Source organism: Vanellus vanellus (genome assembly GCF_965231255.1).
Source record: "Vanellus vanellus genome assembly, chromosome: 1".
In the NCBI taxonomy this organism is placed as follows: Eukaryota; Metazoa; Chordata; class Aves; order Charadriiformes; family Charadriidae; genus Vanellus; species Vanellus vanellus.
The window spans coordinates 60,577,150-60,604,636 of record NC_138905.1 but is presented as its reverse complement, the minus strand read 5'-3'; the positions used below and the strand labels follow the sequence as shown (position 1 = coordinate 60,604,636).

At 42.0% G+C, this 27,487-nt stretch overlaps 2 protein-coding genes across 3 annotated transcripts in view; one reads left to right on the top strand and one right to left on the bottom strand.

The window, feature by feature from the left end:
- The window catches only part of PWP1 (PWP1 homolog, endonuclein), a 22,727-nt gene extending 10,246 nt beyond the window's left edge, over window positions 1-12,481 (top strand). Inside the window, exons 9-16 of one of the 2 annotated variants that reach the window (XM_082498181.1) lie at window positions 276-372; window positions 1,275-1,336; window positions 3,141-3,252; window positions 4,274-4,364; window positions 5,228-5,349; window positions 5,819-5,924; window positions 6,658-6,797; window positions 12,440-12,481. In XM_082498181.1, coding sequence (XP_082354307.1) covers window positions 276-372; window positions 1,275-1,336; window positions 3,141-3,252; window positions 4,274-4,364; window positions 5,228-5,349; window positions 5,819-5,924; window positions 6,658-6,773 — 706 coding nt within the window. In that variant the 3' untranslated portion in view covers window positions 6,774-6,797; window positions 12,440-12,481. Of the gene's footprint in view, window positions 1-275; window positions 373-1,274; window positions 1,337-3,140; window positions 3,253-4,273; window positions 4,365-5,227; window positions 5,350-5,818; window positions 5,925-6,657; window positions 8,440-12,439 lie in introns of those variants that run through there. The other variant, XM_082498180.1, reaches the window with a different exon arrangement.
- On the bottom strand, window positions 9,059-27,487 carry PRDM4 (PR/SET domain 4; the record flags this gene model as incomplete). Its single annotated transcript, XM_082499214.1, has 11 exons — window positions 9,059-10,226; window positions 11,629-11,797; window positions 14,333-14,647; window positions 15,205-15,332; window positions 16,512-16,597; window positions 17,352-17,470; window positions 18,728-18,877; window positions 21,987-22,781; window positions 24,867-25,052; window positions 25,723-25,856; window positions 27,477-27,487. The coding sequence occupies 11 exons, from the start codon at window positions 27,485-27,487 to the stop codon at window positions 9,917-9,919; spliced, it is 2,403 nt and encodes an 800-aa protein (XP_082355340.1). The 3' UTR covers window positions 9,059-9,916.

Below are 27,487 nucleotides of genomic sequence, written 5' to 3'. Positions count from 1 at the left end.
TATTTTAAGTGGTGTCGGGGGGGAAATACAAGCAAAACTGTCAATGTTGTTTTAAGTGTTGTACTAATATAATATAATATAGTCTGTTTGTAGTCTTTACTTGGAACTTAGAATTACCTTCAGGGAGTTATCCCTCATGCTTGAGATATATAGTCTATAGACCAGAGAATATTTGATTTCAGAATCAGGCTGTCTATGTAATTTGCACTTTTGACTGTTATTTATTTGTATCTGTATAAAGATTTTCAAAACTTCTTTTTTTGATCCATTATCAGGAATGTTTTAGCAAGTGCATCTGCTGACAATACTGTGATTTTGTGGGATATGTCTGTGGGTAAGCCAGCAGCCAGCCTGATGCTGCATACAGACAAGGTATGTAATAATTGCTGTGCTCCTTCCACTGTAAAATATAGAGGAAAAAAATCACTGCAGTTTTTCACTAGCTCCTTGGTAGTGAATCCTTAGAACAATAATTCTGTAATTTTCTAACAAGGGTGCAGATTAGTTTAAATTTTTGAATTAGTTGCTTTTGCAAAAAACGCTGTGTTTGCTTTTAAAAATGTTACTTTTCCTTTAGAAAGTTTGCGAAGATTTACAGCAGTTTTTTAAATGCCTATTTGTGTGAAAGCCCTGATGGTTGGGAATCTAATCGTACTGGTATAAACTACAAAAAATACATCTCTGAGCATAGGTGAAGCTGTAATCCTCTCTTAAGGCAACAGTGAGTGTTGGTTAAGGTTTGTTCTAGGTAAGAAAGGTTTAAAATAAATGATACTAAAATACCATAGTGATGGGTAGGTACTTCAGAAATGAATTAATCTCATAATAATTAAAATGTAAAAGTTAGTTATTAAAAGCTATAACCTTATTTTGCTGTTAACAAAGTCACTGCCCTTGGCAAACTCCTGATTTTCATTTTTTGCTAACATCTGCATTTTTCTCCAAACTGAAAGCAGCTATTCTTTTATCTCCTCCAGCTTATTTTTTTAGTATCTGGGGCAGAAAGGGGGCATGTGGTTCTGTTCAGTTAAATTATATTGGAAAATATCTTGTTTCCACTGGGTGGGGGTGTCTGAAATAAAAATAATGTGCATCTCTTGCACTGTTTTATGAGCAATCTGAGTATCTACAAGCTTAATAGGAAGTTTTCTGGGGGTAAATGTGCTGGTTTTAAGGAGGAGGGATTGTGCTCTTTTCAAATATCATCATTTTTCCTGTATATGTGTGTTATATCTCAAAGCTTATTTTTTAAAATAAAATCTTCTGTTATCTAGGTCCAGACATTGCAATTTCATCCGTTTGAAACTCAGACCCTTATTTCTGGATCTTACGATAAGTATGTCTGGGTACTATTTTCAAATGTTACATGTAGGGAAGGTATTAGTATTGAATTAAGCCCATTAAGTTGCTTCAGGTTTTCTTTTTCATTTGCTTATGACTGTGCCAAATTTGAGTAATGCTATTATTTTTTTCCAGCAAGGTAGCCAGATTTGTATGTGGCCAAAATGTAGTTTTCCTTACCTCTTTCTCAGGGCTAGCCAAATACTTTAACCATCTGGACTGACATTTTCTGTGCCAGCTGTCTGCTCCAAACTGAATTTATTTCTTAATTTGGCCTTATGGCATTTTTTGCATTGGGAATGTGTCACTGCTCATTCCTGTGAAAACTTGTCCAGGTTTTGCCAAACTGTAAGACCAGGGTGGCAGCACGAGAGACTTTAAAATCCCAGTCTGCTCCCTACAGCCTCTGTTGATAGGCACGCCATAGCCGAAGTTTAAGAGGCTCTCTCCCATTATTACAGCCTGGAGATGCTGTGAAATGGCTTGTGTCTGCACACTTGGACTAGCTCCGGAACTGCCAGTTCTTGTAAGCCCTGCCAGCCAAAAAACTTCCCCTCTGTTCTCCCATCTCCTAGGGGTAACTTCTTAATTTTGTTCTATAACTATGATTTTCTTTTATCTATTTTTTTATGCCACTTGACTTTGTCCTTGTATTAAAATATGTAAAGACTTGTCAATCTTTAGCCAAGTCTTTGTGTTCTCTGGTTTCTATTATGCTCTGCTTAAGTAAAAGTATCAGAGAAAAAACTTTTATTGTTGTGAGGAGCCTGCTTTTGTCCACTTCCCTCCCCCTTGACTTCCGTCAGTAAAAAGAAGAAAAAAAAGTCTAAATACTGAGACCAGCTTCTCGATCCCTTTTTAGCAAGCCTTTTGATCCTATGGGCGCCTATAAACCAGTGTACTATCTATAAACTAGTAGACTGCCTTTGTGGATTCTTTCTGTAAAGCCTGGCAGGACCACAGGCTGTTCAATGAATATTGGCAGATGCCTTCGTAACCTGAAAGTCAGACTGTTAAAAACTGCATATGTACTAAAACTGTTTTTGTAAAATGCCTGGTAAAAGAGCTGTGAAATCTAGATCGCATTTCTTTGGGTTTAATTATAGGACAGAGTGGGAGTGGGTTACACTGTGGGTGTAAATTGCGGTGAGGTGTTGCGAGAATGACATCACGGTTCCTCTCTTGTATTTGCATCCCGGAGCTTTTTGGGTTGGGACAGATTCTGCTGCCACTGGGCTGAGCACATGCATGTAAAGAATCCCAAAGGACCCACTAACTCCCGTCCGCTCTTTCTCCTTTTTGGAGTAGCATTTCCCTAACCACTGCTAAAGATTATTTTTTTAATTTCTTTTTATTAAAACATATTTGAAAATGTTTGTATATGTATCAGAAGTTGATTTCCTAATTAGTGCATTATTTTTGAACAGTCGTTACTTGACTTTTTAGAAGTCTGTTCATAATGTAAGTTATAGATTTGCATAATTGTGGTCTCCTATATGATAAATGTCTTATGCACCGAGTAAATTCCAGCTCTGTTTGCTAAGTTTCAGTAGAACAGCTGTTTGTAACCAAGATGAACCTTTGAAGCATATGGAAGAAGCTTGTGTTTATCTGAGAAATTTTCATCTCTTCTTGAGTTGGAAGACTAAATAGTGAGGTTGTTTCCATTTTAATTTTTGAATTGTAGTTTACATGGGCCTTCTATAGATGCGAGTGGTAAAACAAACTTCATAAGGTGTTCTGCCCTGCTTTTTTTTTTTTTTTTTTTCTTTTTAATTTCCTGTCCCTTTTTCCCATAGATCAGCTGTGCTGTATGATTGCAGAAACCCACAAGATAACCATCGAACGTGGCGGTTTAGTGGTCAGGTTGAAAGAGTAACCTGGAATCATTTTTCACCTTGTAATTTCTTGGTAAGTACATGCTCTTCTGTTCTTGGTCTGTTGACTGTTGCCATTTCATTTAACCTGTATTTTTGTGTTCATAATGTTTCTGAATCATATAATGGAGCTGATGGACAGTTGGACTGTTGGTATTGCTTATTTTGAAAATACAGTGTGTGGAAAGATGGTTTTAGGTAGTTTTTTTTTTTTTTTCAACAAGTATATAGAGACCAGCTACTTATTTGGTATCTTTATTATGACAGTAGAAAAGCAATTGATGCCAATGCTTTTTCACTCCAGAGGTGGCATCTTTGCCATGTTGGTATAGTGTTCAGTGGCTGAGATATATTTTCCTTTGCATAGTTGCTGTTGTGTTTCATGTAATGAGACAATTGCAGCTGAGAATTGGCTAATTAGAACCAAGATCCTAAATATTAATTCAGTGTTTCACATCAGCGCTAGAGGGCAGTGTCCTGCTAGCCGGTATAAATTGAAAATACCTTGGTTTTGTGGAGATTTTTATAATAAAACTTTTAAAGAGAACTTAAAAACAAGTCTTTTGTTATGTCAATGGCTGTCTAGTTCTCTTTTTGCTTTGTGTATACAGCAAACAGAAGCAGTTGCTCAGTTCTGTTGGGTTGATGATGTAGATCTCTCCCGGTATAATCAAAACTTAGCTTTGCACAGGGCTGTTATGCAGCCACTGGATGGCTCCAAAAAGCTTGAACTGACAGTTAAGAGACTAAAGGCTAACGTGAGAGCCAGGCTTATAGTGCAACCATATTCAAAATACAATTTAAGAAACGTGTATAGGATTAAGACTTCCATGTAAATCCCTGCAGCATGGTTTAGGTACGTAGAATATCTCAGGCACCAGCTGGATGGAGTCTGACTTTGGGGATGCAGAACTATGTAATATGCCCTGCCGAGAAGCAGCGTCAGTCTGTCTCAAATCACAGGGATTTCCTAGAGGATGGGTATTATTTCATAGGAGCTTTTTTCAAATGAGTGACTATGGCTGTTTGTTTTTAAAATGCTGTGGTTTCCTTAGGCAAGCACAGAGGATGGCTTTGTGTACTGTCTGGATGCTCGTTCTGATAAGCCAGTGTTTACTCTGAAAGCTCACGATGAAGAGGTGTCAGGTAAGTTGTGTGTGTGTTGTGTTTGTCCCCAGTGGCGAGTCATATCTGGAAGATGTCTTTAACTGATAGGACTGGGGTGGTAGTGGTTCCTTGCGTAACAAGTAACAGTTGTGCATACTAATCATGGGTACCTGGCACGTGAAACAAATCTCTGCTCAGAAGCCATTGTAAGCAAAGTATTTTAACAACAGTGGACTTTTCTCAGTGAATGTCATGAATAAGCATGTCAAAACAGATCTATTCACTTGGGACACATTCCCTGTGTGGTTTTTGGGTGAGGAAGAACAAAAACTATGCAATCTGTTCCAGGATTATGAACTATAATGTTTATCTCTTCTATCCAAAATTATTCTGTACTGACATTCACTCTCCAGATGATTTAGGTATGGCACATGGGAAGGTTTTCACACTGCCTCCTTTGGGCTACTTTTAATTATTTGATCAGTGTAGGAGCTTCTAAAAAGCAACTTGAAGCACCTGATTAGGTGTCTAAAATGAGATCATATGAATATGCCCCATTGTCTTGGATAGCAAAAGAGATGGTCTTTGGCAAATGAATGAAGAAAACTTCCAGGGGAAGCCAGATTATGTGAAGTAAGAAGCAGAACAACAGCATCTTTGCAGTGTTACTGTTGTTGGATTGAGAGACAGAACAGGCTTACGCGATGTTAGTTTGCTCTCACGACAGGGAGCAGTGGCAGCATGAAACTTTCATTAACTGTTCCAGCACAAAGGAGCAAAAAGAGTTTAGTGTGAGCAGAATATTGGGTTTGTTTGCATGACTTTGCTTCAGAATGTATCCTTATCTCTGTGAAATAGTGGTCAACTGGTGCTCTCACACTGCTGCACTCTTAATCTTCCAGGGCTACAACTAAGCAGTCAGATCAAAGGGTGCCTTGTGACATCATCTGCTGACAAATATGTGAAAATTTGGGATATCCTGGGAGACAGACCAAGTTTAATCCATTCCAGGGCTATGAAAATGGTAGAGTAATACTCATTTCTTGATTCCAAGAACTTTATGTATAAACTATGTCTGCTTACTCTTTTTTGTCCAGCGTGAATCTTGTTTTACTTAACATAACATCTTTTAGGAAAAAAATAATCACATCTATGTATTCTGGGTAAATCATTCTCATTACAGTGCAGTATTCAGTTCAACATGTAATTGGCAGACTGCTTCAAAGCCTCAAACCTGAATACCAGATACAATGTTCTGAGCAGAACTATTGGTACTCCAAATGTGTATGTGCCAGGTTCAAGACATAGATGTGATTTACTGTTTTTAATTAGCAGCTCTTGACTTCAATTTTGTGTCTTTACAAAATAAGTTTCACAAAATTTAGCTTAAACTTATTCAAACTTGCTCGGTGAAAGTATTTTCAGATGACAAATTCATTTTGGGATGATTTTTTTTTTTAAAAAAAATCCTCCCCTTTCTTCCTCCCTCCCAGGGTGTTCTTTTCTGTGCTGCTTGCTGCCCTGACTCCCCATTTGTTTTTGCCTTTGGAGGAGAGCGAGAAGGGCTGCGTGTCTGGGATATAAGCAAGATTTCTGCAGGTAATATTTTCATTTCTTTGAATCTTGTGGTTTTCCCCTTCCCCCCAGGGTGTATTTGTATATTCAATTATGTATTATGGCTCTGAGAGAAACTGCAGGTTAATATTTTTAAGTACCCCAAGACTGCATATATGTTCACCTTTTCAGCTTCAAAAATGTGGGTTTTTTTCTAACTTGGAGAACTGTGTTTGCCACATGACTTATTTTCTTGTTGCTGAAGTATAATACCTGATTTCTTCTAATACCTGTGTTTTACTTTTTTCTTAATGTTCGTGTGATCAAGTATCACATTTTTGAGTACTTGTAGGAATATAAGTGAGGACTGGTTTTGATTGGTTGTCGTAGCTCCATGTAACTAAATGGCATGAATTTTTGGATGCTTTTAAGAGCTTGATGGAAACCAGAGACTAAAACCAGAAAATAAATTATTTAAACTTAATGTTCTGCTCTACAGAACTCATCCATTTCACAGTACTTAGGTACAGGAATTATGCACAGGAAAACCTCTAGAGATGCTCTTGGGGAGAAATAACAGGACTTGTAATTTAAGTAGCGTATGTAGGAGATTGTTCTGACGTGTAAGCTTCGGCTCCCTACTTGGGGCAAGGGGGACAACTTTGAAAACTGCACCAGGTTAGGATTTCCATTCCTTGATGTTCGCCGTGCTATACCTGCTGCACTGCTCTTGCCTCCGCGACAGCAACATGTAAGCAATCCCTTGTCTGTGTTGCAGTGAATGAAGTTTTTGGCAACAGAGAGAGACATGTTCTGGCTAGTGCCAGCTCTGTGGCTTGCAGCTCCACGGCCGGCAGTAGCAGCAACGATTCGGAGACGGCAATGGAATCATGATGGATCAAACATCACCAAATCAAAGTAATTAATGGGACTACAACTAATGTATATTCTACAAATCCCCCTGTTTGGTGAGAGTTCATAGAAATTACTCGAGTGTCCGGCAATCCTCAGGCTTCTTCATCTCAGACAAAGACAGACAGTGATGTAGTTAAGCTCTAAGTCAAGAGTTTTAAATTCCTCCCTCTATTACTGGCTTTGAAAGATGAAATCACTTGCTTTTGCCTGAGATTAGAAACAGGGTCTACTACGTGTAAAGTTGATATATAAAATGAAATAGTCACTAGAAAAGTGTCCTGCTGCTACCAGAAGTTTGAATATTGCAGAGAAGGTAAATATCTTCTAAGGGCATCAGGAAAAATACTTCAAACAGCAGTTGTGCAATAAATAAACAAAAGCTGAATGAAGTGACAAGTGTAAATAGATAACTTATCCTTAATTAGAGGCTAGATTTACAGATTTCTAATACAGATTTTAAAAGTTCTTCTATGTAACTTTAAGTCGTAAGAGTATTTCTTGGGCAGTAAGTTGGAGTCTGAGTAGACTCTTGAAAGGTATTTTTAACACCTTTGATCACCAGTATTAAACCAGAAATATCCCAGTTCTGTCCCATCAAGGGTTTCTTTTCCCTGGTTCCACAGCACCTGCTGATGTTGCATGTGTATTGGGTTCTTCGTCAAGTTCCAAGTGTAATATATATATTAGAGAACTTGAACTGAAATAAGGGACTACTACTTGGTAGAGTATGAGAGGCTGTCAGGACACAAAGCGAGGGGAGGGATCGCAGCTGGTCACCGTTGCTGGTGAAAGCTGTCCATGTTACTACTCTGTTCTTAGACGCTGTCCATGTTACTACTCTGTTCTTAGACGCTGTCCATGTTACTACTCTGTTCTTAGACGCTGTCCATGTTACTACTCTGTTCTTAGACGCTGTCCATGTTACTACTCTGTTCTTAGCTCTTCCCAGGCATTTCTGCCTGAAAGCTGAAGGCACAGAGGAACATTTTGAGTATCAGCCTAACCACTGACTTAAACACTTCTTTTAAAGCATCAGGAACCTAGTCAAGGAATATATCTCGACCAACTTTCTCATATTTAAAATGAACACCCAAGTGCCTTACCCCAGGCCAGAAGTTAAATGGTACTCTTACCCTCCTGTGAAGTGTTTCCCTTTCCACATACTGGAAGGTGTCTGTTAAAGTGCTGCTGCTTTAAAAATGCCCTGGGTATTAAAGCAACTGGTATCAAAGCAGCCATAGCATCAGTGCATGTAGCTGACAAGATCTTACCATTGCTTTCCACCCCAGCTCATTGTCCCTCATTCTGGTGAGGTAAAGCAGATGATAAATTTTATCAGTACAAACTGCAGGTGGGGAAAAGGCAGGGGCTGTAGGTTTCTTTCCCATCCCTTGAAGTGGCTGCTTCTAAATCAAATTTAGCTGTTCCTAGTCTGGTGCCAGGTGTTTAGCATGGCTTTGCAGGAACCAAGAATATTTTGGATGTGTTGAGATTCCTGCCTCAGTCTTTTCTCTGCCAAGCAATGGTGAACAATGTGGACAACAAATGAACAATTGCTTTTTTTGAAGCTTAAGAACCTTTGTTCAAGTACTCTCCACTGAAAACCTGCAAGTTTTTCAAAGCTTTAATTTGAAATAAATGCTTCATGTTAAGCTCTTTGAGGGTTGTAATTTCTGTTATATCTATCATTGGTATTATTTGGCACTGTAGCTCTAGAAGTTGGACTCTGATTTTAAAGGTCTTTTCCAAGCTAAATGATTCTGTGATTCTAGGTTACTTTTTGTTTTGGGAAGAAATTGCATCGCTGCAAGCAACACATCTCTCCCTTGACTAGACATAAGCCCCTCAACCTGTCTTACTGGAGCTTTTTATTCATCTACTGATCTAAGAGGGCAAGCATTGTGCATTTTCAGGTGTGAAGAACCCAGGGAGCTCTCTAGGAAATACAGTGTAGAGGGAGATGTAGAGCTGAACTTAGGCTGTCTAGGGCAAGAACTGGAGCTTCTTTCACAAGGGAACCTCCAATTACCTTATCGGACAAGCGAGCTCAGCTTACTGATTCTGAGCCACGCAGCAAATCTACAAGGTTTAAAGAGCGGCTCAATCTGTGTCTGTTCATGAAGCTGTTCCTACCCATAATCTTGTCCTGGGAAAGCTTGGGAGAGGCAGCTGATGAAAAAGCAGTGGTATTTCTCTTAGCATCATTACCAGAAGTAGGAACCTTTTTGTTCAAATGTGTAAATATTCAAAAAATAATATTAGAAAAGAGCCACATTTTTAATTTTTTCAAAACAACCAAATGAAATACATCTTCATTCCATAAATAATATTAGCAGCAAACCCTCCCATCGTTCTAGGTGGTAAAAGGTTTACAGCACAAGAATTAATATATACTGTAAACACCGTCCGATCATCTGTAAGCCTCTTCCTTACTGAGTCTATACAGTCTTTGCCTCTTCTCCTGCTTACATGTCCTGCTTAGTGAACTAGAGTGAGAAGAGGCAATAACTTGTTCTCCAAAAGCCAATGTTTGATTTTCTGTAGCGGGGTAATTAATTGCTTTGTCTGCAAATGCCGATTTCACTGGCTTTCTTTTTAAAAAAAAAAAAAAAAAAATTTTTTTTTCCAAGAAGGAAACCTGAGCATTGACAAACCACATCCTTCAGTTAAAGTCTTTAAAAGCAAAATACATCAACTGCCACCACCATTTTTCATTTGTTTTTCATATTGCGATGGCTTGGACAGTTAAGGACAGATGGCTTACAGGTCCCTGCAGTCACTCAACTACATTTCTGGTTTGTGGCTCTTTACTCAAAGGGCTATGCAAGGTGTGTCATGTATTCCGGCACTGGATGGATTAATCTGAGTGATTTGGAAAAGAAGTATGCACAGTGTGTGTGGAAAAAATCTCATTTCCTTCTTAGCAACTCTTCACTTGTACGTGCGTGATCCATTCTCATTCAGTGTTTTGGCGACAGTTTATTAAGCGGTGGTAGTGTGGAAACCAAAATAGAAGGAAACCTCCTATTTGACATATACTGGTGACTGGGGAAATGGGAATAGATTGTTTTTTTTCTCCTTCCCCAGTTTTAACATCCATTAAAGTTTCCCCTCTCTTTTCTTCATTTGTGTCCAGAGAGGGCATCACCTGTTGAATAGACTCCATTGTTAATCCTACAGTCTTCAGTCCTCATAGACTCTATTAATTCCTCCTCTGAATCCTCCTCCTCTTCCTCCTCTGGGGCTGACAGGCTGGATGTGGGGCCTTTACATATTTTTAAGTGGCGAGTGAGGTGATATTTGGTTAGATAAGCCTTGGAGCATTTTTCACAGACATAGTCCCTCTTTCCTTCATGTGAATTGAGATGCTTCTTCAGGTGATTTGTCCTCAGAAACAGCTTGTCACACTTGGGGCACTTGATCTGACGTTCTCTGCAAGACATGAAAAAGTGACCATTGGCTCCTGCCACCAGGCAGCTGATACTGTATTAAATAGTGAGGGGGTGGTGACAGGAGGGGTGAAAGGGTCAGTCTTACTCCTAAATCTTACTTTCAGGATACCTGAAGGAGAAGCAGACTAGCAATAACAGCACTACTGCAGCACTGAAGTGCTCAGTTTTCTCTCACACAGTACATCCTACACAAAGCCCCTCTTCTCTGCTCCTCCCCCAACATCACTGGCAAAAGTCAGGCTTTTTGAATTAACTGCTAGCTTGCAACCAACTGTTTTTCTTTCCTGATGATAACTTAAAGGAGAAAGAATTCTACAAGGGTTTTGTTTGTTTATTTTTTGAGTAAGACCAAATGCTGGTTAAGCTCCTTGTTTTGGCAAGGGCAGAGATGTTGCCATGGTGGAAAGGTTGGTCTCCCTCCTTCCCACCCTGCATAAACAGGGGGGAGCAGAACAACTCAAAAAAGAAACCAGAACTGCTGACTGTTAACAACCCTCAGTATAAATGCTAAGCAGAGGCTTACCAGACTGCAACAGTCAAATTCTGTAGCTGACTGTGCAAAACACCTCCCAGCAGTAGCGCTCCTGGCTCTAGCTCTAAGAACAAGCAGCAAAGCAAGTCTGTCTCTCTCTCTCTTGCTAGCTGCGCTACACTGTCTCCTAGGCAGCAGGACAGCAGCAGCAATCAATTCCAAGTGAGTACAAGAACCAGATGCTGAAAACAAAATAAGCAGAGGGACTAGCTTTGTGGAAAGCAGCCTTTAAGGGAGGACCTTGGATTGGGAGTAACTAAACAGGATGGATAGATTCTCACAGCAAAAGCTCTCGCCTGGCAGAGAGCTGAGGGGCCAGGAGAAACCTGTAGGGGGACCTGGGGGTGGGCATCTCCCTGCAGGAGAACAAATGCATGAATTGGACCTGGGGGCAATTGGATCTGGGTAAGGGCTCGGAATGGCTGCACCCCACCCCTGGTGCAAACAGAGAGGGAGACTTCACTAACAAGCCACTCTGTGAGAATAGCAGTGAGGAGTTTATGATTTTTCATAGTCGTGTTGGGATGTGGAAACAGTTCTCAGCAGAGAACTAAGTGTAAATCAACTAACCGCCCTCACTCTTCAAAATGATGAGCACTCCAGAATGCCCTTTCACAAGACAAGGTGCACGTCTGGAATCTACTGTGTCATTAAAATATTGCAAACACTAGAATAGAACAACTTCAGCCAGTAACGAGGAATTTGTCCAGGCTGACTTCTCTGTCATTTTAGAGGATGAACCTATACTCCCTTGGCCAAAGTATTCGCAAACTGGAGACTCCCTCTTGGGCTGTTCAGCTTCATTATTTATTGCACTGGCCAGTCCAACACATCCTGTAAGATCACTTACTGCGTGTGAGTAAGTACATGCTGCTTGAGGTCCTGCCTCCGCATGAACAGCTTTTCACAGTAATCGCACTTCAGATTCTTCTCCCCCGTGTGGATGACCATGTGCGATTCCAGATGAGCCTTCTGGGTGAACGATTTATCGCAGAGGGTACAGCGATAATTCTTCTGACCTAGGATTACATACATACACCCACAAATTGACAGTCAGCGTCCCAAGAAATAGGGTAAGCAAACAAGCCTGAGCACTTCTGAAAAATAAAATTCTACCCTGAAGAAAGGCAGTTTCTTTGTGAACAGAACCTGTTTCCCCCTGCAGTTCCTTCAGACTCTGCATAAAGGCCTGCCGAGTTACAGTCTAGATTTAGCTGTGCAAAACCCAGGCATCTGACTTCATTTAATCACTCCCAAAGCTTTTCATCCCCCACCCTGTGCCCCCAAGCCAAAAAACCCACTTCATGCTACTGTTGCGAACCACTGAGCCCTTCATGTGATGCACGATTCTGCACTTTGTCCTTCTAAACACCATCCATTCCTCTTCCTCCAGTGCTTGTGGTCTGTCAGCCTTTCCTGCAAGATGGACTTTCTGCTTCTTGTCTACATCAACTGTACCTCCCAGTTCTGCATATCAAAACATCACCTGTAGACTTGTAAATTTTCCAGCGAAGAGATTCAGGCAAACACTTAACAAGACTAGGCTTATCCAGGATGGATTCTTGCGTAAAAATAATGGTAGCTTCCTTTTAAATAGTAACCGTGGTAGCCATCTAGTCACTGTACATTAGTACATACCCATCTCCACCATTTTCCCACAGGAACTTTATCTGATGCCTTACCGGAGCCCAACCACATTTGATACACTGCATTGACTTTGTCTAGAAAAACAAGTTCTCTTATGTAACAAACACACAGGTACCAAGCTTGCTGCCTCTTTGGTAACTTCTATGTTTTATCCCATTTTTCCACTTTTACCTGTAGTTCTTCCATTATTCTTTGCCAGAAATAGTTCAAAACCCCTGCACACCACTGAATTCAGACTAAGTTTGAATACCACTTGAATCCCCATCCCACTGAGTACCCTGTGGTCGTGTATACCACATTTGTACTTCATCAGTTTATTCAAACTGCTCACTCCTGAGCGCAGTTTCCCATGCTTGACTCAAGTGCGCTGAACTCCCAGTTTGATTCCCTTTCCAACTCTGCGATTTGCATTCTGTGATTCCCAACAGCTATTTCAACCTTACTGAAAAAGAAGAGGCAAAAATATCCACACTGTCTATTGCTGTCCTGTACTTGAACTTCATTCTCTCCCTATCCTCACGCTGTGCTAAAACCATGCCTTTGTATTTTCTCTCTTCTTAACACAGCTGAAAAATCTTTCACTATTTTGTTTTCATCTTTTGGCGCTCATTCACTGATCTGCTGGCAATTCTCTCTTTATCCCCAAAGCTTCTAGTGATACCCAAATGCCCACAGAAGTCAACAGCACGTTCAGACTTCTTAAGTTTTGATGAGCGACAGAGCTGAGCCGTAGACACATCAGTCTGACCCCACAGTCACCAATTTCAGTCTTGCGCCATTTCTTTAAGATGAAAAACAATTCAAGTAGAAAAGAGGGAAAGATCTCAGCCTCATGTTTAAGTGGACAACTGTTCACATTACAAGCTCTCAAACCCAGTTGGCTTTTTCTCATGATCAGAAGGGAACCCTTGTTTTATCTTATCTGCCAGCACTGGACCTGCTGCGTGGGAACAAAGGGTTTCTGTCTCCCAGACGAAGGCTGACACTTCTTCCCAACTGTAATCAACTTTAACTCATCAAATCCCTCAGACATGGCACAATCAGCCATAGCATAGGTCTATATACTGTTCTGTAAGCACCCACACCACTGAACAGTCCTATCCCATGCCAGCCAGCACTCTCTCAGGCAGTGCCCAGGCATTAGTTGGGGTCGGCATGGACTAGAGATCATTCCTACAGGCAGTCAGGATGCTGCCATTCTTGGAAAGGTAGGTCGAGGGAGCTGCTTCTCCCCCTCTACTCTGCTCTGGTGAGACCCCACCTGGAATACTGTGCCCAGCTCTGGGGGTCCCAGTACAAGAAAGGCATGGACCTCTTAGAGCAAGTCCAGATGAGGGCCATGAAAACGATCAGAGGGCTGGAGTACCTCTCCTATGAAGAAAGGCTGAAAGAGTTGGGGTTGTTCAGCCTGGAGAAGAGATGGCTCCAGAGAGACCTTATTGCGGCCTTTCTGTACTTAAAGGGGGCTTATAAGAAAGATGGAGAGAGACTTTTTACTAAGGCCTATAGTGACACGACAAGGGGCAACGGGTTTAAACTGAAAGAGGACAGATTTAGATTGGACATAAAGAAGGCATTTTTTTTACAATGAGGGTGGCGAGACACTGAACAGGTTGCCCAGAGAAGCTGAGGATGCCCCACCATTGGAAGCATTCAAGATCAGTTTGGACGGTGCTTTGAGCAACCTGATCTAGTGAAAGATATCCCTGCCCACAGCAGGGGGGTTGGACTAGATGATTTTTGAAGGTCCCTTCCAACCCAAAACATTCTCTATGTTTCTAAGAGCTTAGATTTATGGACACAAGCTACACCCTGCCAACTTGCCAAGGGATCAGAGAGAACAGGTCCTGCCCCACTGCTTTACTAACACAGGCATAAGTGTGCTAGTAAAAGTCCTCAACCCTTACCTGTGTGTATCTTGAGGTGTGTCCGTAAGTTGCTAGGATCACTGAAAGCTTTGCTACAGAAATCACACTTGTGCGGCTTCATGCCCATGTGCCCCATGAAGTGGACATGGAGCTTGGAAGGGGAGATGAAAGCCTGGGGGCACATGGAGCACTTCCACTTCCTTTCCTTGCCGTGGCCTGGCCCGTGGCTGCTGCTGTGCCCCTGGCTGGGGAGGTGGTTGTGCATATGGCTGCTCAAATGGGCCTTGAAGTCCGCATAGGAAACGCATTCTTTTCCACAGTGGCAGATGTGCACGTCCGGATGTTCGGGGACACCTTTGGGCACAAAAGCATCACTTTTAATGAGGCACAGCAAGGCCTAACAGAGGGTGAGCGTGATCCACGTTAACACTTTGTGTGTGGTAGCAAAGCCAGCTGCAGAGATTTTCACCCCCGTTCCTTTCAGCTCCAGTGCTTGCTTTTCAGCTATTTTGGGTAGGCCAGTTCAAACGTTTTGCAGGGCCAAACTTTGGAATGGTTTTGAGCACAGCTCCACCAAACCTAAACTATCACAACCAGAGGTGGGAGAGGATAGGAACATCTTCAGCTAGCAAAACTCCCTTAGCACCAGATGATGAACAGAAGAAAAACAACCCTTTTTCTTTGAAACTGTGGTCTTTTACTCCTGATCAGTGGAATTAGGTAGCGAAATGTTTCCTTTAAATGATAGTACTTCTGTAGTCTTGAAATGGAAAAGGAAACTATGACGTGCCGCCCTAGGAACTGAGAAGGAACATAATTCACTCCCAAGTCACAGTATGCAGAGATGGCACTAAAAGGAAATTCAAACTGAGTATGCCCCACAAAGCCAACAAAGATAAGCGCTTACTTACCAAGCTGTCGTGCATAGTCCCGACTGTAATAAAAGAGAAGCTCTTGTTCAGGTGGGATTTCCCGAGAGGTGCAAAAGTAAATTTTTCCATCGTGAGGATAAGCTACCAGATTCTGCTCTTCCCGATTCCTATAGCAATAACAAGAGTTATGAAGAAAAACCCTCCAGAAATAATGACTTTTTGAGAGAGAAAAAAAAAAACAGAAGGAAATCCCTACAAATAGGTAATGAGAGAACGTCAGTGCTTGTCAGCACATTATAAAAACTTCTGCGTTTGTCACTTCTGTCCTTCTTCATTAAAGGAAAGTAAAGGAAAACTGGACCTTGAGAGCTGCCAATCTGCTCCACCAAATGATACGTTTTTCACACCACTGCAATATCTTGCTGAGAAAATTATTAATAGACATTGGAGTGGGCTGAGAGAAGAGAGTTTATGATCTCTTAAGACACTACTAAAATATATGTAATTTGCATATTAACCCCCTTAAGAAATAGAGAACATATGAGGGAGAAATAAATATCAATAAAGTCTTAAAGCAAAATTATCTTGAAAAATAACTCCTGAAAAGCATTTCCAAGATGTGACAATTCATCTTCTAAAGCTGTATGTTGCATACGGTTGTTCCCAGTATCCGAAACCAGCAAAATCTCTTCCCCACTGCAGTCAGAGATCAAGCATTAACTCCTTGACTCCTGCATATGGGAGCAACAAAATGATTTGCAAGAGAAACCTACTTTGTGTCACAGAGCCATAGGAAAGGTTCAGCCTTCTCAGTGGACCATGCATGGAGCAATACTGAAGCCAGTCTGGATAGTTTTCATCGCAGGGTCCAGAAAGACTGAAAGGGATAGCTCTTCCGAGCTGTAAGAGCTTGGAACTTGGCCAAAAGAACCCAGGAATACTTTGATAATAAAATATTAAAATCAAGAAGACAATCAACGCCATCTTCACAGATGTATCCAGAAGGAACGGGACAGAGGGAAGACAATAACAAGCTAATACACAGTAAGCTAATATAAAAAGAACCTGGTTTAAAGCTTTAGAACAAGGGAAACAAAGTCCATGAGCAGGTTTGGGGCTGTTTTACTACAGCATCTATACTGTTTTTTCCATAACATTCTCCACTGGGTGTTCTGTTTCATTCTCCCCACCAGTCCAAGATGCCTAGGTAACTCCCGAAGGTCCCTTGATCCAAGTTCATTACCCATCTGAGCAGTCAGTGCAGCAGTGCACATTCTCCAGCACAGCCTCCTATAAGCCTGCAACTCAGACTCCAAGCTATTTAGCACAGTACAGGTGGTTCTCACCTGGCTTTGCGTACAAACATCATCCAGTTACATTCATTTTCATCCGTTGTAACAATGCAGAACTCCAGGACACCATTGTGATAGATCTACCAGGAAAAAACAAATGCAATCTTAGGACAAAACACAGCAACAAACACAGTGAAAGCCAGCTTCTTTCTTTAGGAGGGGACATGTTTACCTAGAAGGAGCCAGGAGGTCTCCATTGCCATTGCCAAGACCACAGCCCTGTTCTTCCTCATTACTTTCCCCTTCACACAGAAATCTTGACCTCTCTGCTACCCAGGAGGCCAGAAAAACTGTTTATCAGCATCTTTCCCACACACCACCTTTAGCTCCCAGCAGACATAGATTTGGCTGCTTTTCTTACAAGCCAAGTCTTGTGAATAATAATATCTGGGCAAACAGTATGTGTTGTATTTATATAGATTAATTTTACATTCTCAACATGAAATAATATGAAAAAGAAAGCTTTAAAGCAGCTTTCCTGCAACAAATTCATCACCTGGGGGAACTTTCAATAAACAATGATACAAACCAAACAAACAGTTGCTGCCTAGTAATTCATATACAATCTCTGCAGCAACTCCACACAAATACTGGAAACCGCATATAGCCCTTTGAAAAAAAAGGCATTAAAGAAGTTTGTTGTACTTCAGGATTGATTTCCAACATATTACATGGTACACAGCTCTGCTATGCTGATATTAAGTATTAAACAATCAAACTGCATTAATTTCGACTTTTGGCAAGGATGAGAATATTAAAGCTGCTGTGTCATGTTGTGGCTTTCAGCAGATGAAGGTGGGTCTGCAGACTCTGAGAGCCACAACATCCACTGACCTTCCAGATGTGACTAGCTGCTTTGTCTGTCCAGTCAGCCACCTCCAGAGAATGGCTCTGCTGCCCGATCAAAGGTCCAAAACAAGTCCTTACAGGAATGGTTTCTCGTGTCCACACACCTATCAGTAGAAGACCAAAATCTGCAGAAATCAATTATTTAAACAGCTAATCATGCATAACAAAAAGGTGGGAGGTTTACAAGATAACGCTCCGAGGGTAATATCTAGGCAAAAGATCATCAAAGCTTCTACTTCACATATAAAACACACCTAAGGCAGAGACAAGAACCACCACCACCACATGACACTATTGGGAGCCGCTTGTTTTTAATTACAAATATTTATTTTGTTTGTTGAAAGCAAGTAATTTACTTTTTAGTAAGCTACAAAACTAAGATCCTAGCCACTTGTACCAATCAAAGTTTTCATGGCACTTTCTGCAGAAGCAGAAAATACTAGTTTCAGTAACTACATTTCGCCTACCTAATCCCCAGGAATTTCCAGAATTGTTGCTGGGCATTGTTAAGCAGCTTCTGCATTTCTCCCCAGAGGCAGCTGTATTTCTGTCATGGGCAGAGGGATTCCTGCGTGTATATTATTTATTATTAAACATTCATATATATATATATATAGGTCTACATGAATACACTGAATAGCCTTTAGGAATAAACTGGAAACTAGTGCAGCTTGAAAAGAACAGATGTAATCTACTCTCAACAAGCAGCATTGCTAAGCAAGCCAATAATCACATTCTTCTCTAGCCTTCAGATCCTTAGGGTATTGCACTGTACTCTTCAATTTCCAGGTGACAATGGCGTGAAATACAGTAACAAGGTCCACATCCAATGACAAGGTCACAGTCTACATGCCAAATGTAAATGGGAGGGAGGAAAGAAAAAAAAAAAAGAAAAAAAAAAGAAAAAAAAAGAGGTACTCGTGATTAATTCTCCAATAAGACTATCCAGAAGACACACAGGTAGCAAACCAAACTGATGAACAAGCAGACAGAAATCTCCTCCATTATTTCTAATTGTTATCTTCCCCAAAACTCCAATTGCTGTAATGTTTCTTTATCAAACCTGTGCATGGGCTGTTTAGCACACAATAAAAATAAACACCATACCTTGCTTGTGCTTGACCTTATCAAGTGTTTCAGTAACGCTCTGTGGCAGCATCCCTAGAGCCTAGCTGAAGTCTAAGCAGTAACCAGAGGACAAGAAGCTCTTGCACAAAGTAAGTCAGGGTGATTACAGAAGAGGGAACCACCTCTCTATTGCAGTGTTTCTTTCCCACATTAAATACCCTATGGTTTTTGATTTCCAGCAACGAGAGTATTTTTAACTGCTGCATAGGAATATATTGGAATCTGATTCTTACCCGCTTCAGCTCCCATGATAGACTGCCGGAGGACAAGCTGTTTAGGGAGAGAAAGCCTGGCTCGGCTCTCTATTGGGGTGTCAGGGACAAAGGTGACGGGCCCGTGATCTGGACAGTCCGATGGATACGCCTTGTCACACAGTGTGCACCCTGCAGAGAGAAGAAAGGACAACAGGGATGAAAAAGTTGCAACAGCCCACACAGTGCAATCCACTCCGTACCAGTATGTTTCTGCTTAGCTCCTGGCAAAGGCCGCTTCTATCTGATTTAACTCATCTGCTTTACTAACTTTTACTCAGAAGAATACGAACCATACAGTTATATTGGCACCAATGTACACGTCACTGTTTCTATCCAATTCAGGTCAAATATGACAAACTCCATCTGCCTCCCTAATGGTAACTTAATCATTTAGACTCTAGACTATCCCTACAAGGCAATCCAGCAATGGGACAGTCCGCTCCTCATCAAACCTACTGCAAAACTGATGGTAGTCTCCCCAGAGCTGGCAGTAAAGCTAATGATGGAAGAACCATTTTCTTTCTGATCACAGGTGAAATCACCCTTATTGGCAGAAAAATCCAAGCCATAACAAACCAAACATGTTCTAACTGGTTGTGTTTTTGGAATTTACCAGGAACACAAGAGTCTTCTTGCATGTAAAACCTCGAGGATATTCATGTAAAGGAACAGTAAGGTCTTCTTTATATTTTTTTTTCTAATTTGAACCCACAAATCCCCTTATCTCCATTTAAATTCAGACAATGTGCAAATCTTCGTGGCAGCAAAAAACTGACCTCGCTGCTGCTTTTGAAGGACCTACTTCGATAAACTCATAAAGTACACCTCTATGGGATGCCACTGAATGGAACAAAAACAAAAGCCCAAGAAGAATCGGTAGCATCACTTTCCCAATCTGTCATTCAGCAGAAGTACTGCTGAAAAATAAACCACTTAAAGTCTTCAGTCTAAAAAAATTGAGAAAAAGTACAGCATGAAATGCTCTTGTGTAGAAAAACTATGTCATTTTACTTTTCTATGAAAGGAGCAACCCACACCTACTCAGCAATCACTCTCCTAATAAATCATTCTTCTTCTGAAAAAAGGTGCTCAGCTAATTAAGCAGAATCTCCCACAAAGACCTTCTTTGGCCTCTTGATGGCCCAACTCCAGTATAAAAGACCTATCACAGAAGTAGTCTTCAGCAGGCATAAACAGCAGCTCCATTACTATTTGTTTCAAGAGATTTGGGGGACATTGCATACATCAGGGTACCAGAATCTGACCCCATACAAAATACAGTTTAAGCAACTATACAATTACGGATAGGAAGGTACTCAGAAAATTATTAGGTAGAGCCTATATAAGAATTGCTTCATGTGCACAGATGGCACGTAGGAATACAGCAATGACAACAACCAGAGCTGAGTAATGAGAAACACTGCTTACAACAGTTGTTTTTAAGCATTGTGTAGCACACACCACTACGGGTCTGTGGACTAGCCCCAAGAAGAGGCAAAGAGAAAGAAAAGCAAGTTCTAGACACGTGACACTACCATTTAGAAAGGTTTAGGGATTCATACATTTTAAATAAGTTGAAAATAAAATTCCTACATTCTACAGGAAGCAAAATACACCATTTCCTTTCTGTTTCTTTCCTTGCCGAAGAATGAAAAAAAAAAAATAAATCATCCCAGTGATTACTTCTCTGATTTGGGTACCCAGAACTGTAAGCAAAGATAGTCAAAAAAACAACTACTTAGAGGTTTCACAAATATTTAGGACTGTAGCAAAGGCACACTTTTTTCTTCCTGCTTAGGAACAGTGAAAAGTTTTCTGAAAGAGGCACTGATTCCTGCCTTCTCTGTGAGGAAAAACCACCAAGAGGCTCTAAAACAACTCCTCCTCCTTGCTATTACCTGTCTGGACACAAATTCATATTTTATTCAGGAAACATTTAAGAACAACAACAAAAAGTTAAAATTTAAAACCTTCCCAAATCAAAGATCTATTTTGCAAATCACATGAAAGTACTAGGTATGCAATAGCCATTATAACTTCCTACCAATGGGGAACATCACCTGCGAAACAGCTTAGGACTATTTTAAGTATAGCAACAATAGCTGGCACATCAAATCTCACTTAGGTGAATAAGAGAAGTGATTTCACCATGAGCATGTTGGATATAGTATTTTGATCATTATTTGTTCAACACACAACAGACGCTTGTAAGAAGTTGAGTGCATCGACTGTAAAACTCTTCCTCTATGGGTTGTAAATTCATCATAGTTATACACCCACCTCATTTTAAGTTATAATTTATCCCACAGAATAAAAGTTTCAATTCAAATGTCTGACTAGACACTTTGCACTAAGCTGCACCTCTCCCATTGCTAACCAAGGCACTATTTCTTTCCATTTATTAAAAAAATGTTCAGCAAGCAAAGCTTGTCATAAGGCTCTGGCAGTTGTAGGGCCAGGTTGCGTGCAACAGGTGCACTCAACAATGCTACCACAACTAGTAAAACTGAATATAAAAGCTGGCCTTACGCTTCAGTGGTGGGAAACCAGACATGCTGCAGGTGGAAGTCCAAGTCTCTGTCCCAGCAAACAAGAACTTCACAGTTCTCAAACACCACTCCTTGAATGATTACAGGATTGAGAGAGTGCAACATCCAGTGCTCCTCTCGTCCTAGGAGATCAACTAACCTCTGGACTGAAGTCCTTTGATGACAATAAATAGAAATATTAAAAACTTCCCTCCCTCTCAGGAGGGATTGTTCATGGTTTAATAACAATTTTGCAATATCACATAACGTCATTCTCAACACCTATACCCACTTGATGAAACGTATGGCTTGTCGTGGTGTTTGTTGGTTGTTTTCTTTTTTTAATGGAGCAAGTAGAGTCATTTGTGATATGACTTTAGAGGAACAAAAGTGTCATTGCAAAAGATAGTATCAGCATATCCACACAGGGCAAGAGGTTCATAAAGAACTTGACTGCCAACCTCAAGGCGACATGGGAGATGGATACAAAGAGAACAACGCTAAAACATCCTATTATGTCTACTTCCAACTAGCAACATTTCAGTGAGGTTTATCTGCCACTGCAGTTATTCCACCTTTCGTGAACTTGTTAAATAACTAAGTTTCTTTCACCAGAAATCTGTATGACTAGCAACAAGAGTCCTGTCATCCCACCAGACAATAGCTACATAACAAACCCTACCCCAACAAAGCAGGAAATGCCAACTCACATATAGTAAACAAGGTTGCCATGTTCTCCTTGTTTGAATTGGAGTCTTCCATTTGCAGAGAGGATGGTACAAAGGCAAGATTGTCTGCAGACACATCCACGTGACTTGGTCCCATGGCTACTTCCTGATTTATGGAAGACACTGCCACCGGCTCGAGGCTGAGGCCCACTTCATGCAAGGCTACCGAGTCCAGGGAAGCTAGGTTGTGTGAGGTAGAGAGCGCCACACTCACGGAGTTGGTGCTCATGGCCACAGTATGAATGGAGTCATTTAGTGTGCTGTCCGATATTCCTGTCACCCGCCCGGCGATGTGGTCAGGCTCCATGACGACAGGGAGTTCCAAAGTGCTACTGTGAATGGGAATGACACCACCGTGTCCCACGGCGTCCGATGTCAAGTTACTCCCCACCGTGTCTACGGCTAAAGGTTCATGGCTCCGGGAGCCATTTGGGATCTGTGAATGATCCCCAGCTACGTCATCCATCGTAAGCTCCTCTGTCATCCCATCTGTAGAGATGGGGCTGGTTACCCTCGAAACGCTCTCCATAGTGATTGTAGTATCCAGCGCTACCTCGTGGCTGTCACTAGGATGCAGATTTTGAGCACCATGTGTGTTCACTGTGCGGGAGTCCATGGAGACAATCCCTGGCTCCAGCCCCACGGTTCCACTGGGCTGGTAGGGATCTAGGGCCGCCGGATTGCTGGAGACTGACAATGCCGGATTGCTATCCACATTTATAGTGTTGGGATGGATGTACTGAGGTGGAGGTCTGTCAGCCAAGTAAGATAAGATACCTGATAGAATGAGAGGGGGCAAAAGAAAAGAGTGAGATGACATCAGTTTTCAAATCCTGAACAAAAACACCCCATCATTGCAGCATAGTACATTAAGACCTAGATCCTTAAAGGCATGCTCTTTACATTATGCTGAATTAAAACCCACTAATTCTAAAACATGGCTCACAAACATAGGTCCACCCAACACTCTTGTCAGAGTATCATTTGACAACAAATACAGACCTTTCATCCAACAGAGCAAGTCTCTAGTAATTTGTCAAACTCTGAACAGCCAACTTTCTGGCAGCATCTAACCTAAGCTCCTCAGTACAGAGACTGAATCAGAAAGAGGTTCTTCACATTTTAGGCATAATTTTTCATTCTCAAGAAATAGCTCACAAAGGACAAAGGACTGCTAGTGGAATCTAACATTTGATAATCCCTCGTTCATCTTTGCTAGGAGAAGCAGAAACAGTTTTCCAGGATACACCCTTTTTGTTTCAGTATTTTAGTTTTAACAATGACTACTTCCTTCCTCTAAGACTAAGTGACACAACTGTCCACCTCTGAGATCATCAACTGTAATTCTGAAGGACCAATATAAAGTCTCTCAAAGGTATCGTGACCCATCTGCTCTCTTTCCTTAGATGAAAAGTATGTTGCTTCTCCTAACACAACAGCCCAGTTAAATTTCAATCAGAAACACTAACATATTTTCTAGTAGTTCTGGAAAGATCCTCAATGTCAAACAATCTTGAAACTTAAGATACAAAGAAACACTAACCTGTATTTACATAATACCAACCTCTCTTGTTAGACAAAGCAAAAAAAAAATCTTTGGAGGAAATACATCAGCACATTCAAGTAAACAGTACTTCCAGCGGAGACAGAGACAGATTTTGCAGATTCTGCAAGATCTGAGTCAGCATGTTTCTTTTTGGCCTTGAACCCTGTAAGCCATTTGTTCTGTAAAACTTTTCCATTCAAACACTTCCATTAATACAAGCATGCAAGCATGGATAGTCTTCCTGCTGCGTAACCCCATTAAAAATGGCTAAGCCAAGAAACAGACAGTTTAATTTAATCAGCTGTATCAAATATTTATGCATGCTATGCTGCCCTGTGGCTTGAACAACGAGGATCCTTGAAGGCAGTAAGATGACTGACGTAAAAGTCCTATGAAACATCAGGCTAAACATTAAGCACACTAGAAATAAAAAATACACTTCTGCATAAATTATTCCAGCTCAGAAAAATGGCAAATACCTTCCGTTCTCAAATGCACTGTCTCCTCTACTCTTTGCCCACAAAATGGACAGGGATGTAATGCAGTACTAAAGGTTACTTCTAAGCAGCTGGCAAGTTCAGCCACTAGTCATTGGGTAGCTGATGAGATCTGGGCTGCTGTGTTTCTTTTCCTAACCTAGGCTGAACCACCACCACTCACTGCATGACCTTCAAGAAGTTTATCTACCCCCTTCCACACTGTCAATCTTAGCTACAAAAATAAACAAGGACTACATTTATCAAATGTCCGTGTCTTCATATGCTAACATGTAAAACTCTACATTTATATTCTAAAACACATGCAAGAGAGGAATCAAGACAGAAATCAGTATGTTAAGTTTTCTTAACTTTTGTTTCCAAAGGCCTATGCCATGCGCTAAAGGGGTGGAAAAGAGTCTAAACTCTTCAGCTGATGGCTTGCTCTTTTTGAGCTTTGAACTACTGTAACCTACCATCACACACATATCAAGTACTGCTTCAGACTGGAGGAAAAAAAAAGCAGCGGTTTTCAAACTAAAGCAATCTGAGATAGAAAATAGGCATGCTTTGTTTTCTGCTAATCTTAAAAACAAAGCAGCAGGAGGAGTGACCAGAGGTTCGATTTAAGTAGAAAATACCCTGCAATTCTCTTCATATACATCCATAGAAACAGAGACCTGAAAATAAAGGCAAGTAAATGACACAACAGACTCCAGACAAACTCCAGGAATTTACAGCTCTGCAAACTAGTCAGTCTTGCCTGCTTCAGGATAGAAACAGGTGGCTCTTAAAACAATTTCTCTCTCTGTTCCTATCCATCAGCACCAGACCACTTACCAGGTAGAATGTGTCTGAAATAGCTGCTCTCCAGGTGAGGGTATGGTGGCGGAGGTAGGGTGTAGTTTCTCTCTGGTATACCACACATCACGCCTCGATCCCCAATACCCATTGGGAGCATCAGAGACAGAGCAGAGGGCAAGGAACTCAAAGAGGGGCCCAAGTTTGGAATTGCAACAGGCAAGCCTGCAAAAGAAAATGTCCATTTAAATGCTATGGAACTACTTGAGGTTATGAACACACAAGCTAGCAAAGAGGTTACTAATTCCTAGGGAGCTCCCTATGGAAGTACAGTGTGGTACTGTCAAAGTAAGGTGGCAGCCTTCAAAGAAAGGATCACAGTTATCACAGCACTGAGAGGCATGCCTGAATGTGGCTAGATCTTTTTTGGATATATTCTGTAGGGCCCGCTTCTACTTTACAACTGTAAAGGACTTTTGTCTGTGCAGCTCCCTAAAAAAAAAAACAAAACAAAACAAAACAAAACCAAAAGAAGTAGGAAAACAGTTTTGCTTTACAGGTGAAAAATCATTATTTTCACCTGAGTGGAGACAGATTTGCAGCTACAGTTCATATTTCAAAGGATTCTGCTACCACACACAATGCAAACCGTTCCATTAGAACAAAATGCAACTCCCATTACGGCATAAGCCTGTTAAGCACACATCCCTTTTGCTTTGCCCACATAAGCAATGGTTTACTGTCTACCCTTCCCCAATTCTACATCACCTCATTACCTGCTAAAGACATGACTTGCTATCAGAGCAAGCACTGCTGCTACCCAGTTATGAACATTCCCGTGACAGTAAAACAGAGCACTAGCTGCAATACCCCTTGTGGGAGCTTTCCCCATTACCTGGTGCTGGTATAGCGTTGTGAGTGGGTGACGCTGCCAATCCCAAGTGACTCCCTGAGACCGGCAGGGCATTGCTCACGGAGGATGAGGTCAGCTGGTCCATCCCTACAGGACTCAAGTTCATTTCATTCATTCTGGAGAGCAGGGAACAGAGAGGGGAGGGGAAAACGACAGAAAAACAGAAGCAAGAGCATTCCTGATTACTGACTGTACTGTGGTGAGGAAGTGCTAAGCAAACTCAAAATCAGATATTGACACTTAAAAACTCTGCCTTAGAAAGCTAAGCATAAAGCACATCAACCACTCACACTGTGGTCACATCATGATCAATACATATTGATCATATTTGATAGCAATAACCAGCATTTAAAAGCCAGTTCAAAAAGACAAATCAGACCATAGCTTCTTCCTTGCCATCCAGAAAACAAAGTCTCACTCTTTGTAGTCAAAACCACTGTCATTAAAGTAATGTGAACACAGATTAATTCGCAATCTGAATGTCACAATTACTCGGACAACAACATCCGATTTATATTTCATGACTTCTGGACACCACATTCATGTTCAAAAACCAAAGTCAGGGGAGAGAAGGGGGAAAGATCACTTGAAACTGGTAATGGACACAAAATGTCTAATTCACCATCAGTTCAAACCAGGCCAATAGTGACAAGAGTCACTTCTGCAGAATAGCCATTGTACAGAGTTTTAACAGGCTGCCTCAGTCTTGTTCTGCAGACATGGCACATGCTCCTATGACATTAAAAACTGGCACCGTGGATAACATCATTTCCAAGCAATCAACCAGTGGCTCTTGCGTGCCTGCATCTCTCAAGCTACTCAAGTAGGCACACACCACATGAGTGGCTGTAGCGCTGTGGAAACCACCAGGCTGCCAAACAACCCAAAACCCCAGCCTCGGGAGAAACCATCCGTCCTCTGGGGTCTCAAGCCGCGTATGCAGCTCGAACCAGTTCATGGGGACGGGGACACCAAGGAGACACTTGTCAACAACTCTGCGAGCTCTGCCTGGCCTTAGCTCTGCCCATCTGGGCACTCCTGCCCACACACCAGCTCCCCCCAGCAGTTTGTAGGGTCAGAAAGACCAGCTGCCCCCACAGCGGGCACACCACCAGCAACAAGACCGAAGGGCCTCCGCGCTGACCCCAGCCTCCCACATGCCCTTGGCAAGCAGCAGGCCCGAGCTCTGCAGTACTGACGGAAAGCTGGAGCTTGAATCGCCACTCCAGTGAGGAAAGGTACCGCTCACTCTGGAAAAAAGGGCCAAATACACCAAACTCACGCGAGTTTAACCCAAAGGTCCAAGCCACACAAATAAAGACACCGACTTTCATCATGCTTCTGCCCAGTTCTTGCACCGTGTGCCCCCCTGCCCTTGTCAACTGCCCCACCTGCCTCCAGGGACGGCTTTGCAAGGGACGGTGCTGAGGGGTCCGGCAACCCGGCGGGACAGGGGATATATCCCCCCCCTCCCCGGCCCAAAGGGCTGCTGAGGGTGCCGATGCCCGAGGGAGGGATCCACCGCCCCCGCCCCGGGACCGAGGCATGGCCAAGCACCGGGGCCAAGCCTCGAGGCCTGCGGGAGGCGCTGAACGCTTTAGGAACACCCCACCGCCCTCGCCCCCCCGTCCAGGCTGGACGCCGCCGTCGTAAGGCCCGAGGTCGCCCGTCCCCCGCCCCTCCCGGCCGCGGTCCCGCCCGCCTCCCCCGGCCCCGGCAGACGCGAGGACGCTCACCTGGGGTGCAT